The sequence below is a fragment of the Lonchura striata genome, chromosome 6 (assembly GCF_046129695.1).
Source record: "Lonchura striata isolate bLonStr1 chromosome 6, bLonStr1.mat, whole genome shotgun sequence".
Lineage (NCBI taxonomy): Eukaryota > Metazoa > Chordata > Aves > Passeriformes > Estrildidae > Lonchura > Lonchura striata.
The window spans coordinates 29,479,414-29,495,924 of record NC_134608.1 but is presented as its reverse complement, the minus strand read 5'-3'; the positions used below and the strand labels follow the sequence as shown (position 1 = coordinate 29,495,924).

The following is a 16,511-nucleotide window of genomic DNA, read 5'->3' as shown; positions in this document are numbered from 1 at the left end:
CTTTCCCCTTCCCTTCCCGGTACCATTTCCTGGCCTTTTGGGCCAGTAGGTTTGGCTTTGCGGTGCGTTTAACACATAACAAGAGTATAACTCTACCCTCGTGCTTGGCTTGCAACCCTGCAACCACCGGGCACTGGTTATGTGCTTTCCGGTAGCTGCAGTAGAAAACGTGCCTAGTTCGTACGGAACCGTGCCACACCAACTAAACATCCATCGGCACGGCCGGGGCCACTTTCCGCCTGGGCACGAACGAAGCTTCCCCGCCCCTCGTCCCGGCCGCGGCCTGGCGGCGGGCGGGGCCGGATGGCGCGGGGGAACGGAAAGCACCGGGCCGGGTTTCCCGCTGTCCCCGTGCCATCCGGGGGAAGAGTTTAGGCGGCAGCAATCCCGGGAGAGATGAGGAAGGTGGAGGTGCGGTAGCTGCTGCTCCAGGTCGCTCCCTTTTCCGCCCCCGGTCCTGCCCTTTCCCTGGGCCGAGCCCCGGGGCAGCGCGGGGCCGGGCTGTGCCGGGCTGTGCCGGGCTGTGCCGGGCTGTGCCGGGCTGTGCCGGGCTGTGCCGGGCTGTGCCGGGGGTCTCCGCTCGCGGGGGGCGCGGCGGGGCCGCGGGCCCAGCAGGGACCCGCTGTGCGCCGAGAGAGAGCCCGGGGCGGTGCCGCTGCACGTGTGGGTGCTCATGGGTGTATGTATGTATATGTGTGTGTATGTATGTGTGTGTGTGTGTGTATGTATGTATGTATGTGTGTGTGTGTGTGTGTGTGTGTGTGTGTGTGTATGTATGTATGTATGTGTGTGTGTGTGTGTGTGTGTGTGTGTGTGTGTGTGTGTGTGTGTGTGTGTGTGTGTGGTCTGCTGTCCGTCAGGGCCGCCCCGACACCTGCTCTTAGGGTTCCAACTGGATTTGCGTGTGTCCTGTTGGGGGAGTGTTGGTGTCATACCCAGGGGTCTCAGGCCCCCGAAGCAGAACGTGTGTTTGTTCTTAAACCAGCCCTGCTTCACCATCGTACATCTTTTACTTCGGTTGGCTTCAGGAAGCGTACCAGAAAGTTGCAAGGAAAAGAGGAGGGAATGAAGGGTGTTAGCTTTGAGGATCCATAATGCCTGATGTTGATTTCTGTGTAACTGACGAGTGAAGGTTCCATTCCTGATGTGATTGTTCTCCCATTGTAGCAATCTAAAGTTTTCTCTTGGGAGAGCTGGTGAGGAAATCCAGCGGGCAACGTGTTTGTCTTGGTGCTCAGGTTCCCCTCTCTCTCTCTCTGTATGGCATACAATGTTTCATAAATCAGCAGCCAGAACTTCACTTTCTTGTTGAGTCATTAGTGTTACTAGAGGCACCTTATGTTTCTTCAAACATCTATAATTATTTATTTTCTTAAATAATTGTTTCTGGGAGGTCATAAGCATTAGCGTGCCTCAAGGATTTGAAGATATTCTAATAATAATGCAGAAGAATCCTGCCTGGAAAATATTGAAATATACTGAATTTTCAATTCCTAAAAATTATGTTTTGAAATACAGTAATGAGTCACCAAAAACCAATGCAAGAATATATTCTCTTGTATAGGGTCAGCTGTGTGGGTGTGGGAATTTGAGAAGTGTTTGTACAACCTGCTTTGGAGGTTACATCTCCAATATAGGCAGAGCAATCTCCTCAAATAACTTATTTGTATGCTCATTAAGAAACACTTTGCAGCTGTAAGGACAATAATATACTTGAATTCTTTCTACAGTAATTTGAAGCCAATTTCATTCACAGCAATAAATGGTTTGGGGAACAGCTTATTTCTGTTTTCCTTAAAAGTGATTCTTCTGCTTTGTCTTGCAGGGGGTGTGTGTGTTATTTTTTAAATTGTGTCTCCTCTTTTTTTAGCCTAAATGTTCCCAGTTACTTTAATCTTTTCTTGTATATTTTACATTTAAGCTCGGATCATTCTAGAGCCTCTTCTCTGAATTCATTCATTCTGATCAGTTCAAACGTTTGACTCAATTTGAAGGGCTATATTCAAAACTGGATAGACTACTCTAGCTGAATTCTAAACAGTAGTAAGTAAGTAAGAAGGAAGATTTATGTCCTCTCCAAGCTTTACATCTGTTCAGTCATCCTGGTGTGGATGGTACCTTTTGGTATATTTAACTTTTGTTCCAACTTAGACTGTAAGTCTTTTCTGCACCAGGGGATTATTCTGTCCTAAATTGAAGATCTTGCTTTTCTTCATATTTAAGTACCCTCTTCCTGGTTGGTTGTTTACCTTCCTTTTTTTTCTTTTTTTTCTTTTTTCTTTTTTTTTTTTGGTTGGAGCTTTTAAAAATAAATACAAACTTTTCTGATTATTAAAGACTAGATTAGAATTCAGAATTTTCTTCCATCGTGTTTTCATTTTGCTGCAGCTTGCTGCCATCTGTAAAATTAAGGAAACAGTTAATCATTAAACAATACTACTTAGGAGGGTCCTCTCTGAACTTTCAGTGGACTGTGTAACTCCTTGGTTCTATTTTTCTGCATGACCTTGCAGCCAAGATGAAAACTAGAGACAGTGTAATATTAAATTGGACCTTTGCTATAAACTATATCCTTATCACATAGTGAGGTATGTTTTCTAGCTCTGATTAGGACAAGCCTGTGTACTTTCAAGGCTAGCAGGAAGCAATATTCCAAGTTTGTCTTTCATTCTTTGATCTTCACCAGCAGCATGTTTATTCCTTAGATGTCCAAGGCACAGGGCGCCTTGAAATAGATGTGGACATGCCTGTCCTTAGTAAATAGGATTTGAAAATATATTTGGTCCACACAGTAATACTCTGTCTTGGCTCCTTTCTCCTTCCCTTGTATCCCCTTAGTTTAGCTTATCTGAGCTTTCAGTCTTTCACAGGGCAAGAAGATCACAGCAAGAAGCTTACTCTGCTTTTGACACCTTGTACTACAGAGCATTTTCCTCATTCACCAGATAGAATCTTTAAAAATTTATAAGCTAAATACAAAATCTCTTGTGTAATATGCCACAGCTGTCTCTTACTTCGGACTTCTTTTCTTTGCATGTCACTGTAGTGTTTGAGCAGTTTCCTGATGTGTAAATTAGATCTGTATGAAATTCATCACTCTTTACAGTTCTTCCTCAGGAGATTTTCTTTCCCTGCTAATGGAGGCTGCCTTGAGCTGCACAGAAACTCAGCATAGCAGAGAATCTTTTCTCCTTTTCTCAGCCGGCCTGTCTTTAGATTCATGGTAGCACCAACTAGAAAGCATTTGGTGTTACACACTTAACTATCACTAAACTCCCAGCTTCCACATGATGTGACAACTGGGAGGAAAAGGAGGTGTCCTAAAAGTGTTGTGTTTTCTTGCATTTTCAAAAGGAGACTGAAACTGAGTAGCTGTTAAAATTCTACAGGAAAACAGAATTGGAAAGGAAGAGTTGACTTTCTCAACTGCTTTATCTACCCTGTACTGTTTCAGTGAGATTAAGAAACTCCTCAGTGTAGTGACAATCACATCTTAGGCAAACATCCATGTGTTCCTTATTAAGGCCCACGATTACATAGGAACATATTGTTAGGGATGGAGCAATTCTACCTCATTACTTCCATTAAGCTTAAGAAAAGGTTGATTCACCAGGTATTTTCAGTCTTAGTGTGTGTTTCTTGAATCTCATTGTAACTTGTAAATCCAGTAGGCTTTTATTTTTTTAATAGATATTTTGGATATTTATGAATGTTTTAAATATAAGGACATTATCTCTTTGTGAAGTGACAGGGGTTTTGAAGACAGTGAAGAAACTAATTTTTTATTCTGCTGGTGTGTTGAATGAATATTCAACTTGTAATAACTTTGAGATACATTTCTACTAACTATAATTTGTGGTAGTTTGATATTACAATTCAAGTGCTAACTGTTATGCTCTTGCTTTAAAGTTTGTTCCCTTCATCCCTTTTCTTTTGTATTTGTAATACCAAGAGGGTTTTTTATTCTGTTGTTTGTACTATCCTTATGGACTGGAATAGTTGAATACTTAATCTTTCTTAGATGCTGCCATTTAGGAATGAAGTGACCAACTGAAATTGGTCCAGAGATTATTAAAATCACCAATTTTTTTTGTTGTTGTTTTGTGAACCTAAAAGCAATACTTAGAAAACCCCGGAATTTTTCTAGTTTTAAAACAGAAGAGTAGACAGCACACTTTGAATACATAAAGTTGTGACAGAGAATGCTGACAATAACTTGTAGTAGAGAAAGGCTCAGCTGGGTGCAAGGAAAAGCTTCATGAGAAGGTAAAACTTTGAAGCAGGAGCCCTGCTGAGGTTAAGGAACCTCCTCACTGGAAGTTTTTAAGACTACTTTGGAGGCTGTCAAGACATGGGTTGGCCTCACAGTGGAAGGCTTGGGCTAAATGTTTGGTTATGGTACTTTCTAGCTGCTCCTATGAATTTTTTAATAACTTCATGCTCTCAGGAGCTTGCAAATTATTTTTTCTTGTTTGTAAATCATTGAGCTGAGACACAGTATCTTGCCCAACTGTATTCCACGTTGAAAATTCAAAGAAAATTAGAACTATTTCACTGTTTTGGTTTAGACTAAAACAATAATTATGATGAATTATGATAACTACCTTGGTATTCATGATGACTGCACAGTATATGCATGGTTAGGTATCACAACTCTGATATTCTAGCTTTATTGTGAGACAACAAACATAGCCTGTGTTTTTTCTGTGTTCTGGGAGTTGTCTTTGTTATAGTTTATGGTTAGTGTGTTGCTCTTGCTGGCTGGCTCCAGCATTTGCCATTGTGGGAGAAATCAAAATCAATTATAATGCAGGATACAGTTGATGAGCTACAGAAACAAGAATAGTAAATTTAACACTATATTGAAGCTAAGTGTTTTTCTTTTCACTAATACTGCATTGATTTAATGCATTTCTGAAGTGCAAGAAATCTTAGTTCATTTTTTCTCTCATCTTCATAAATAATACACTTGGGAGTTAGAATTACTGCTGTAGAGAAGACATTTGTTACAATAAGTTCTTGAATTTTTTAAATACACAGTTGAACTGTGTATTATTTGGAAGAACAGATGCATTTATAGCACAGATGACTTAGATTACTTTCCAGAAGAATAATAAGTTTACGTTTTCTACAAGCTTCCTTGTACTCTGTTACAAGGAAGGTATTTTAAGCTAAATTAAATCAATAGTGTATTAATCTAGATACTTTTGGTATCTTATGCAGAAAATTATACAAACTTAGGCAATTATGTATTAATATAGGATAAATAATACTCTTTTTCTTATTTTAGGGGACCAGTGTGATTTCAGAATCTCTCTTCCAAGAAAATCTGCTGCTTCTACAGCCTTCTGTCTTAGTGTGTACTTGATGATTTCACTTGATATACCTATCTGAAGAAATTAAGAGTAGGTGAGGTGTAATTACCTTTTAAAAATGTTAAAAACTCAGCATTGTGTAACAGCTGTCAAGATACCCAAGAAAAAGCCATATATTTGTGACATGTGCTATAAACAGTTTGAAACCCCATCAAAATTAGCTAGGCATTATCTCATACATACTGGTCAAAAGCCATTTGAATGTCATGTCTGCAATAAAACATTCAGGCAGCTAGTCCACCTGGAGAGGCATCAGTTAACCCATAATCTACCTTTTAAGTGTATTGTTTGTTACAGAAACTTCAAAAATGTAATCACTTTCTTAAAGCATCAGCAGCTTCATAATGAAAATTACAAGAATGATACAAAGCAAGCAGAAAACTATGTGAATTCTGAGCAAGACAGGGTCACTTGTGGCATATTTCATTGTTCTGTGTGCTGGAAACCTTTTACAACTGAAGAGAGGTGGATGCTGCATCAGTGTCTCAAGTCAGATCATCTACATGGTGCCAGAAGAAGAAAGAAGAAAGCTCACACTTGTGAATCATGTAACAAGACGTTTCCATCAAGATCCAAGCTAGAAAGACACTTCCTTATTCACACTGGCCAAAAACCTTTTAAGTGTTCTTCATGTGGCAAATCTTTCAGACAGTCAACACACTTGAAAATTCATCAGCTCACACACACAGAAGAAAGGCCTTTTCAGTGCTGTTTTTGTCAGAAGGGATTTAAAATACAGAGCAAACTCATGAAGCATAAACAGCTCCATGCCAAAAATAAGACTTTTCCCAATACTGCATGCAAAGCAAAGACTCTTAAATATCCCAGACCACACAACGCTTTGGAAGGAAAATGGGATAGCTTTGAGAATGCTAATACACACAAGTCACAGGAGAATGACCCACATGATGTGCACTCAATTTATATTGTACCCTTTCAGTGCCCAGCATGTGAGCAGTGTTTTGAAACAGAGCATGTTCTAAAGTTGCACAAATGTTACTCAAAAGACAGCAGAAGTTCAAATAATGGTACGACAGCACGCAGACACACAGTCAACAGGAAAAATCAGACCTTGATGAAACTGAAGCATACTGGAGGAAAAGCAACAGATTTTTCTCTGACTGACAGAAAAAAAATAAAATCAGGTCACGTTGGAAGTTCTGACCTGGTTACAGCTAGAGATCAGCATTGTGATCAGCACATGTCCACTAAACCTTCCAAGGACTGCCGGAGCAGGCGTGAGGTGCACAAGTCAGTTTGTAATCGGATGAAAAGAACATTTCCTGTGCCATTACCTTGGCAAGAGTACCCACAACCTCCTGACTTGGGCAGTAATTTAAAAGGTGTGCTTCCTGGTGAAAGCATGTTAAATGTTGGTGATTCACTGCATAATAAAGATGATGCTTTTTATGGTTCATCAAATGATAGTTTTTTTGATAATCCAGAAGTACTTCACTGTGCTTTTTCATCTTCTGCTAAAAATACACATAACAGACACAAAGTGTGTAAATGTGACAGATGTGAAAAAATTTTTCCATCTTCATCCAAACTTCAAAGACATTATCTTATACACACGGGACAAAAGCCCTTTGGCTGTAATGTTTGTGGAAAGGCATTTAGACAGTCAGCTCACTTAAAAAGACATCAGCTCACCCATACTGAAAAGAGAGCCTGTAAAAGCCCCGTTTCCCAGGTAGAATTTGTAAACCTGAACAAACTTTTCAATCACCAGGGAGAGCACACTGAATTTATGTCGTCTCAGCCCGTGGGTTATTCAGGTTATTCTCAAGCACCTTCACAGCCATCTGGCTTTCAAGAATCTGAGCTGATTCAGTCAAACCAAGCAGCTGAAATCAAAGTTGAAATTGAGTCAGGGGATTTTGTTCCCGACACCAGCAATAGAAACCCCCAGCCGTATTTGTGCAGTAAATTGTTGGAAACAGAGCAAAGCTGTTACAGCTATTGGCATGATTTTTCTGAAGGTAGTGAAAAAAGTGAAGCTGTTAACAAATTGTATCAATGCAGTATCTGCTTTAAAACTTTTACATCTCCTTCTAAGCTTGAAAGGCATCACCTAATGCATGCTGGACAGAAGCCATTTGAATGTTTAGTTTGTGGAAAAAAATTCAGACAGGCCCCACATTTGAAAAGACACCACCTTATTCACTTTAAAGAGAGCTTAAAGCTTAATTCCACTGAGGAACAAGCAGAGACTGTATTAGTTTTATCAAAACAGGATAATGTCCTATGAAATAGTTTTTATTTTTTTTGGTTGCATAATTATCAAAGATTTATATTAGGCCAAACACTTAACTGAAAGGGATTATATTTTCTGTTACAGAGATGACCTGGTGAAGTTAATTTACTGTCCTCAGAACTGTCTGCTTAATACAATTTGTGAAATACTCATGCTGAGATGTTTTTTTAAAATGTAACAAACACACACATGCTTTGCATTCCCTTTCGCTAGATTAATTTTATAAATACACGTTTATGTTGTATCAATAGTGTTGCAATAATCTGCAGTGTTCATGAATAAGATAATTATCACTGAAAATAAAATACTATGTGGGAAAACATATCACTTTTAAACTATGAGAAAAGTTAAGAGAAAAAGGTAATTTTGAGAATATGAAAAAACAGTCTTTTTACTTTCTTCTGGCTCCCCATATGTTCCAAGGAAGAATTCCTGCTGTATTTATCCTATACTTTAAAAAAAGAGGTTATTTTTAGATAGAGTAAGTAGAAAAAGGGGAGAAAGTTCAATGAGAAGATGTTGATGTGGTGTTATAGAAGATTCTATTTCCTATAGGCTAGAAAAAAATATAACTGCTTTGTTATTTACACTTGCTTGGAGAGATATACATGAGGAATTAGATAATTTCCCTTTTTATATAAAATACAAGGAGGCTGCTATAATATTAGGATTTATAATCAAGTTATCCATTTCACCACTTCATTAACTCTACTTCCTTGTAAAACTCTTGCCTTCTCTAGGATTTTTGGCCAATTTATACTTTACTGAACTATTTTTCTGTAAGGAAAAAATACAAGAAATTATCATTAAGGTTAAAAATGTCCTTATTATCTCTTCAGTCTCCTTTCCTTCTAGCATACATAGGGAACTAGTAAAAGGAATGTTCTCTAAGATGTGATAATAACTCAGATGAGCAGTTTTGTCAGAAGTCATGTTCTCATTACATCAAATATAAGAGACCGAAAATTACTTCTAGCTGAAATTAAGTAATTCTGATTTTGTATTAATAGAATCTCTAGTTATACTTTCTGGTAAGTAGATGGTTTTGTCCATTGTGCCAATGGGGCTGGCAAGAAGTGCAAATGCAGTGGAGCTTCATACATCATGAACAAGAATGAAGCTTGTTACTTCTTTTTTGTCCTCTGAAAAACTACCTTTTAGGATACTTTCTTTGTTATGCAACTTTTGAATAGCTGAATGCTGAAGTTCTTATTCCTCTTTCTAAAATAACATATCTGTAAGATACATTACATTGTTTTTAGTATTTAAAAGGAATCATCTATTTAAGTAAAGTGTGTTTGATTTTTTTTTTAATGCCATAAATCTTGTGGTACTTGGTGAATATGAAGGGTAAAAGGAGTTTTATTTTCATACATGTTATTCTTTTCCATTTTCAGCAAGAATAAAACAGGAAAAGCAGTCTGTAGTTACTCTGCTTTTTGTATAACAGACAAATTCAGTATATTAATGATGATTATAGTTCTGTATTGAGATGTTTTTCTCCTTGTGTGAATTATTTCATATTGAAAGACAAAATGCAGTATAAAATATTTTGAAGACATATTGTAGAGCTCTTTTAAAATACTTGTAATAAACTATTTTATTTATATTGTACTTTCAGAGTGTGCTATATTTGCAAATCAGAGTTTTGAAACTACCTAACATTCATTATGCAGAAAAGACTGCATATCAAAATTACTTGGTATGTTAGAAAAATAAGTGTGGTTTCAGATATTTTTTGTTATAAAATATAAATATGTTTAAAGATAATAACATGTTTAAAGATAATAACTTCTTAAGGAGTTACAGTCCTTTAAAAATGCTATGAGAGTAATGTTTAGAGAAAACAAAACTCATGTTTTGAAAATACCTATTTAATTTTAAAGGGAAAGTAATACAAAAAGATATTTTGAGAGATGAATAGACATTAGCAGGAAGTGTTACTGTGTGTCCTCCTGTGTTAACAATGAGCTTCTGCTGAGGAGAATTTCTCCAACAGCATGGGTTTAGCACTGAGGTTGTTCTGTGTGGAATAGAAGAGTCAAATATTTTAAAACAAGCAGAAAAAAAGTAAAAGGGATTTTTTTAAGGCAAATTCTGCAACTGCAGTACTAACTGATCTCACCATCCATTTGCTGTCCAGATGTGTCTATGGATACCTTTAAAATGCTGCACTATCACTGCAATGTGTCACAAATGACTTACAGGCAGCTCAAGGAATCACCGGCAAATGTATCATCAAAAGCATGATTAATGTAAAAGTGAAAGTACAACAAAGTTTGTTGGCAACGTTCTGTCTACTAATTAGATGGTTAAAGCACACAGACAAAAATTGTTGTAGTTGAGATGGAGACAATACGAAGCAACACACTCCATTTTCAGAAGGCTTCCAACTGTTTTTATTAAGCATGCCTGCTTTTTATACATTCTTACAAAACTCATAAATTTATACTTTACTTATTGGTCGTGAGGGACAAACAAAATGCTTACTGGCATAGGCAATTGCAGGTTTCTCTTACTTATCCTTTCTTTCTTGGTTTCTATGTGAAAGACCTTGGTAGAAAATTCTTTCAGGGGTAAACATGGGTGCTCTTATCAAACTTCTCTCTGGCTCACAAAAGTTGCTGTAAAACCTCTTCCACAAAAAATCAGACTAAAATCTAAAATAAATCAACCTAAAATAATCTGTGTGGAGGCTTTTGATGGAAAAAGGCTAAGGATAGAAAAGGGTAAGGATAAAAGAAATAAGGGGGACCCTCCAACTGAGTCACAAGGTTCAGAGAGGAGCCCCTTGCCAAAATTAGCCCCAGATTTGACTAACAGTTTAGGCCTAAAGTAGCAGCACTTAAAAACACTTAATTTAAACCATTTCCCAAAGATTCTGTACAATTTATATAGCACTACAGTAACTCGGAGGCCTAACTTAAAAATAACATACTTCAGAATCCAAGAGAGCTTTCCTTCAGCATATTCACACTCAGACACACAGAGAACTAAAGGAGTACTAAAGGAGTCCAGGGTATATACCTGTGAAAAACTTCCCTCAAGTTCAGTGAAGTTCTCACAATGGGCAGAGGGCTACCTGGGTAGTAGCCCAGCAGTGTTCCGTGCAGTCCTCAGAGTATAGCAAGCTTGAAAGTTCACCAGGTGAGAGCCACTCACTCACAGGGCAAGTGCTGATTGGAGCCCACTGTGCTCAGAAAGCTCCAAGGCTCTCACTTAGGGCTGCTGGCTATAGGGCTTCTAGAGAGTTGTCTTTAGTCACAGTAACTTTCCATTCTGGATGAAATTCAGCTTGGTAACTTTCTTTGAAAGTTTGGTTAAAAAAAAAAAAAAAAAAAATTGTTCCACTTGTGTTGTTATGCAGGCAAGAAAAATAAGTTTCCAAGGCTGTTTGTTAAAAGCCAGGAGTTTGTTAGATAACAGAAGTCCCCAGGAAGAGACTTTTTCTGACAAGCTCAAGAGTAGCTCAGCCCCAGTGCTGTTTGTCAAGGCCGAGGCCTGAGGAGCAGTTCTGAGATCATAGTGGGGCCTGAGGTGTGTGTGTGGGGGGGGGCGGGGGGCAGCTGTTTGACTTTCTGCAAACCACATAAGGTTTGCAGAAAGTCAAAACAAACATATATAAGTATTTCTATATATATCTACAGAAAAATTCAAAAGAGGACAAACACAATAATAAGCCACAGAAAAAGTTTCATCACTGAAACTGCTTTTCACTGTGTGCTGGGGTTTTCACATGGCTTTGGTCTGCTCTCACACACCCAGAGCCAACAAGAAAATTAGTGATGCAAACGGGAGATAGACACAAAAGAAACTTAATTGAACTTACTGGCACCTTAGGCTTCAAACCAAGATGCTGGATCTAATGTTTAGTTTTCCTGACTGCCTCCTAGTATAAATGTAAGACTACAAAAGTCATAATCTCTCAATAGTAGCTCATTTGAGTAACACTTATCTAAGTACAGTTGGATGACTCTTAAATCAATGAAGACTATGGATTTAGTCGATCTAATGGCCCCTTGTAATGATGTTGAAAATGCCCAAATCACCTAAATAACTGAAATGGTAATGGTTCATATTCCTAGCACAAGGTTTTGTGGATTTTTAAAGTGTAAATTTTAACTTAATAGCCTGGTTTTACGGTCTGATGGCTGTGGATGTGTCTGAGAGGCAGTTATCATAAGGAAAATTGAAATTACAGAAGTGACTTTGCTCTCCTATAATGTTCTTTCTCCAGGTTAAGCAAATAAGTTGTATTTCTTCCTATAATGACTAGTTCTGTCAAGCAGCTTTTAAACAGCTTTTTTTTTATCATCTGTTAAAAATGTGAATCTTCAAAGTCCATGCAAGTGAAGGACAAATCAGTCCTATGACAACAAAATCACTCACAAGAGAACTGATACCTCCTTGTTAAGAAACTATTGTTCTAGCATGAAAGTGTCATTATGCTGAGTTATCATGGGTCTCTGAGTGCTGTTTTACTTCTGCTCTCTGCCATTCTAGTTCCTGACTGCTCCCAGGATATTCTTATGTGTGGCTTGACTCTTACACACTTGACATGATTTGGATATGTGAGTGACATTTTTCCTCTCCTCTGGAATCCTTCCAGTGTCCCTGGTGCCAGTCTGTATGGCTCTGTGAACCCCACCTGTGAGTTCTAGTCCAAGAGTCACAGAGCTGGCTGTTGTGCTGCTGTGGCATGTGAAATAGTGCCTGAGGATGTGAGTGCAGGAAGATGTGAGAAGCTGACTGGTGATGATGCAGACCATGGCCTGTCATTCTCCACTCAAAGGCATCCGGGTGTGTAGGGTAGTAGGAGAACATGGATATGGTGACTGTCCAGCTTTGCCTGTGGCACTGGAACATGCCTTGGTGACACGGTGAAGGAGAAACAGAATTCCGTGGCTACTGCTATTTTAAAAAGTAAAAGGCTGTTCCTAAACTAAAGAAGCCAGCTATGCATGGTGTCTCCTCTTTGTACTCCTAATGCACTGCACTCAAATCCTATTGACATAATGGAAAACACTCTTTGGATGCTGTGGCTTTATTTTATCTGTGCATTTTTTTGAGTATTAATTTTAATCCCTAGTATGTGTTTGCAAAAGTAGCTTGCTGAGCCACAGAAAATCAGGTTATTTCCTCAACTTCTAGTTTATTTTTTTTCTAAGATGATCCTGAAAACAGTAGAGCAGAGAAATTCCTGTTAGTGACAATACAGTCCTACTAAATGAAGTAAAATCTGCTAAGCTATCTAGACACCCCAGGTGAGGATAACTTTTAAGATCAAAATAGGATATGGTTTTTTTCATGACACTGAAAGCAAACTTGGACCAGTATCTTGGCAACCTTGTTTGCTGTAGTGAACTATAGCTTGTATTTTATACTCTGGGTCTTAAAAACAGCATGTACTTGGGTGGTGAGAATAGCTCTGGAGGAATCCCCTCGGATGTTGAATAATGTTTTTGATGCTAATGTAATTAGTAGAGGAAAAACACCTATTTGTTAATAAGCTAAAATGATTTGTTGAGTAATATTGTCATTTATATTACAGTAGAAGTGTTTTTTTAAAATAAAAGGAATTATTAAAAGTCAAAACTTTCTTTTTTATTATTACACAGGTGTGAATTTGCGGTTTTCAGTAGGTATTTTGTTTTATTACCATTTTATACTCCTTTAAAATCCTGAAATGCTAATGGAAATGTCTACCAAAAACCTAGAAAATGTAGAGAAAAGTAAGGATGAAAGCTTTAGGAAACTGGAGCTAGCTCTCAGCACCTTAGAACTGTTGTCTTGATTTCTGTGCTGCATATTAGACATGTTACAGTTTTGTCTGCAATGAGTATTTTTTTCCTTTATTGTGAGAAAAGAGATATGAATGTACTTTTACAATGATGCTGCAAATAGACCAAAATTCCTGTAGCACTTCTCATGCCAGCACTAGCAGAAAGGAAATTATTCACCTTAAAATCTCATTTCAGTGATGAAATTTCTCCATCAAACAGATTTATTTCATATTAATTTTTTCCACACAGAAATGTCGTAATATAAAAGCCTCTCACAGAATTTTTAGAAAATATTGCTAGAGCTTTTCTGACCATTGATCTCAGCTTCTTACCACAGTTCTCCCTTGGTTGGCAGGAACTTGGCTAGAAGTCTCTGAAGGGAATTAGAATAGTCCTGAGTCTGCTCTAACTTGAGCTATTACCCAAATGTGAGCCCAGCAACAGAAAGCTAAGAATGACACAAAGTCTCCTCTTTCACCATCTCCTTCACTAGAGGCACTGCTTGCTATTCTGGGATATAAAAGCAGCTGGGTTGCTGAATTAACCATATTTTCCTCTAGTCATGAGCTCAGAATATCCATTGAAGTTACTGTAAGTTTTGCACAAAAATCAAGGGCAGTACATTGGCCAGAATGTGTGCTAAATAAATATTTATACACAAATCAGAATGCTACTGATGGCTTCTTTACACTTTAAAATTCTAAATATTTTAAGAAGCATCTGCTACTTAACTGAGGCATCATTTTTGAAAGTACCCATATTTACTGAGTGGAAGTACACATATTTAATGAGATGAACACAGTGACAAAAGTCTTGGACTAGAAGAATGCACATAAATAAAATAGTAAAACCAACGTGACATGATTGAATTAAAGCTGTAATGAACAGACTGAACATTTAGTTTATATGAATATTAACTGCTATGAAGGATGAGCTGTAACCAAAGCAATAACCCCCTGTCATTGTGGGGGGGATTTTTACATGTTAAAGGATTCCTCTAATCTTTTTTGAGAAGATTTTCTAAATTTTATTTACCTGAAAGGAGGTTTAAATCAATATATTTCTTCTATAATTTCAACAGGTAAGAGACACAGAGATTTCAGGTCTTCTTTGCTTAATGTACATATTATTCTATATTTAAATGCTGTTCATCCCCTCATCTTTTTAGAAACTTATTTAATATAACTTAGCAATAAATATTTAAAAATATTGCATATTCATAGTTACTTTTGTCCTTTGGTTAGAAGAAAAGTTGTACATGCAAGTTGGTATATTTACATGATGCATGATGACACTTGAAATTCTCATATGTGGAGATTTCCGTTTCAGAGCTTTTCAGAGGGATGCCTCTTGAAAAATCTCATGTGTATGTGCAAAAGTCAATAAATGAAGATAAAAGCTGATTTTAAAGTGTTGTGTTCCCCTAAGCTTTACAGACTCGATTCACAGAAAGCCTACCCAACATATGGCTTAGTGCCACTCAGGCTGAAATTCATCTGCTTTGAATTAAGGTGTGCAGCGTGCAGTTAGGTACCTCCCCAAAGCTAAGTGTACACATGCAGTATGATGCAATGATATTCCCACACAGCAGTGAGATGCATCCCAGATATTTTGACCTCCATCCTGAGAAGCATAGCTCTATTAAAACCCACCTCAATATTTGTAAGATGTGCACAGAGAAACCACAATTCAGCCATCAAAACTTAGCTGGTTTTGACTTTTCTGCACACAGAACATGGCTGTCAGAACACTCAAGGCTCGCTTTCAAAAAGGGAATATAAAATTCCCTTGGCCTCTGAGTTATGGAACACATGGGCCAAGAAACACTAAAGGTATTCAGTATATGCAGAAAGGAGAAAAAACTGCTGTTGAAATGGGAAGTACACCAGAGTCAATGATTTGGGAAAGAAGAGTCCACCTATCAGGCCCCAGTGTCTCTATCAAGAAGAAGTTGAGGCCAAAAGTCATGTACTGGAGCTTTATGCCTAGCTTGAAACTGTGCAGGTGGACCAGCAGCAAAACAACTCCTGGATGGGAGAGCACGGGGCAGTACAACAATGCTGCTGTCAGTGAGCTGCTTTCCTCTTTAATGAGAGTGGTGTTAGCATGCCCTCAGCTATGAGGGAACAGAGTCTTCACCCTGGAAAGAAGGTTTTTATATCTTCCATTCCATCTTATGTCAGGGGAACAATTGATCTGCTGCTCCCCTGGCCACCTGGATAGGTGAGAGTAGAGTTGTGATAGTAGCCACCCCATCATTCCAGATCAAAGAGCCAGGAATAGTCACTGCTGCTGTACTGCAAGTGACCAGGCTGAGGCACATGCGAATCATCTGTCCCAGCAGAATGCTTCCTTGGAGGAGAACAAGTCAGTTGTCCACCAGACAAGATGCCTGCTCATTATTTTGAAAAAAATTGCTGACTAGAATGGGTAAGATAATGCCCTTTTGCGTGCTGAATACAGTGATGGTATTTTTTACTTGCTTTGGAACAAAACTTTCCCACCAGAGTATAAAAAGGTGCAAGATGGTATCCATACACAGAGTCTACATCTTAGTGCAGAGTTTATGTCTAAGAAGCTGAAGTCTAAATCTTTGTGTGATAGACAAACAGTAAAAAGTGAGACAGTGTTTATATTAGAAGTACGGCCCTGCTGAATCTATGGCACTGCTTAATCTGCTGAATTCACTGGTCATGTCTCACTGATGACCCTATAACAATAACAAAATCAATTAATGTTTGAAATCTTTATCTATGAATTCTCTGGAGTTTTCATTGCTAGGAATTAATATTTTCTGTGACTTCAGAATCTAAAATAATTTACAAGGTAGAAAATACAGAACATAGACCAACCCCTGCTGATTATCACTAGGTACTTCCTGTTCTGGTGGAACTGTGCTCAGAAGAGTATAACTGAACTAAAAGCAATGGCCAGCTTACTGATGACCTTGGCTTACATGGTTTACAAAGAAAAAGAGAAAAGTATATTTTTCCCAATTACAATAATATAGAAAGGGAAGCATCCAAAACAAGGGAGCTAATTAAGCAAGAAAGCAGTATGGAATATAAATTGACCAGGACTGTATGCAGCCTAGAA

The 16,511-nt window shown here is 38.1% G+C and overlaps 1 protein-coding gene across 3 annotated transcripts; it reads left to right on the top strand.

The window, feature by feature from the left end:
• Positions 1-288: 288 nt before the first annotated feature.
• On the top strand, positions 289-9,246 carry ZNF770 (zinc finger protein 770). 3 transcript variants are annotated; one of them, XR_013340164.1, is made up of 3 exons: positions 289-432; positions 5,291-5,405; positions 5,673-5,727. XR_013340164.1 is itself a non-coding variant. In XM_021539312.3 (2 exons), exon 2 carries the CDS (start codon positions 5,434-5,436, stop codon positions 7,624-7,626), a length of 2,193 nt encoding a protein of 730 aa, XP_021394987.2. In that variant the 5' UTR covers positions 289-411; positions 5,291-5,433; the 3' UTR covers positions 7,627-9,246. The 3 variants fall into 3 exon arrangements, 2 of the variants coding, with proteins under 2 accessions (XP_021394987.2, XP_021394986.2); XM_021539312.3 differs by having other exon boundaries at positions 289-411; positions 5,291-9,246; XM_021539311.3 differs by having other exon boundaries at positions 5,291-9,246.
• The last annotated feature ends 7,265 nt before the right edge of the window (positions 9,247-16,511 follow it).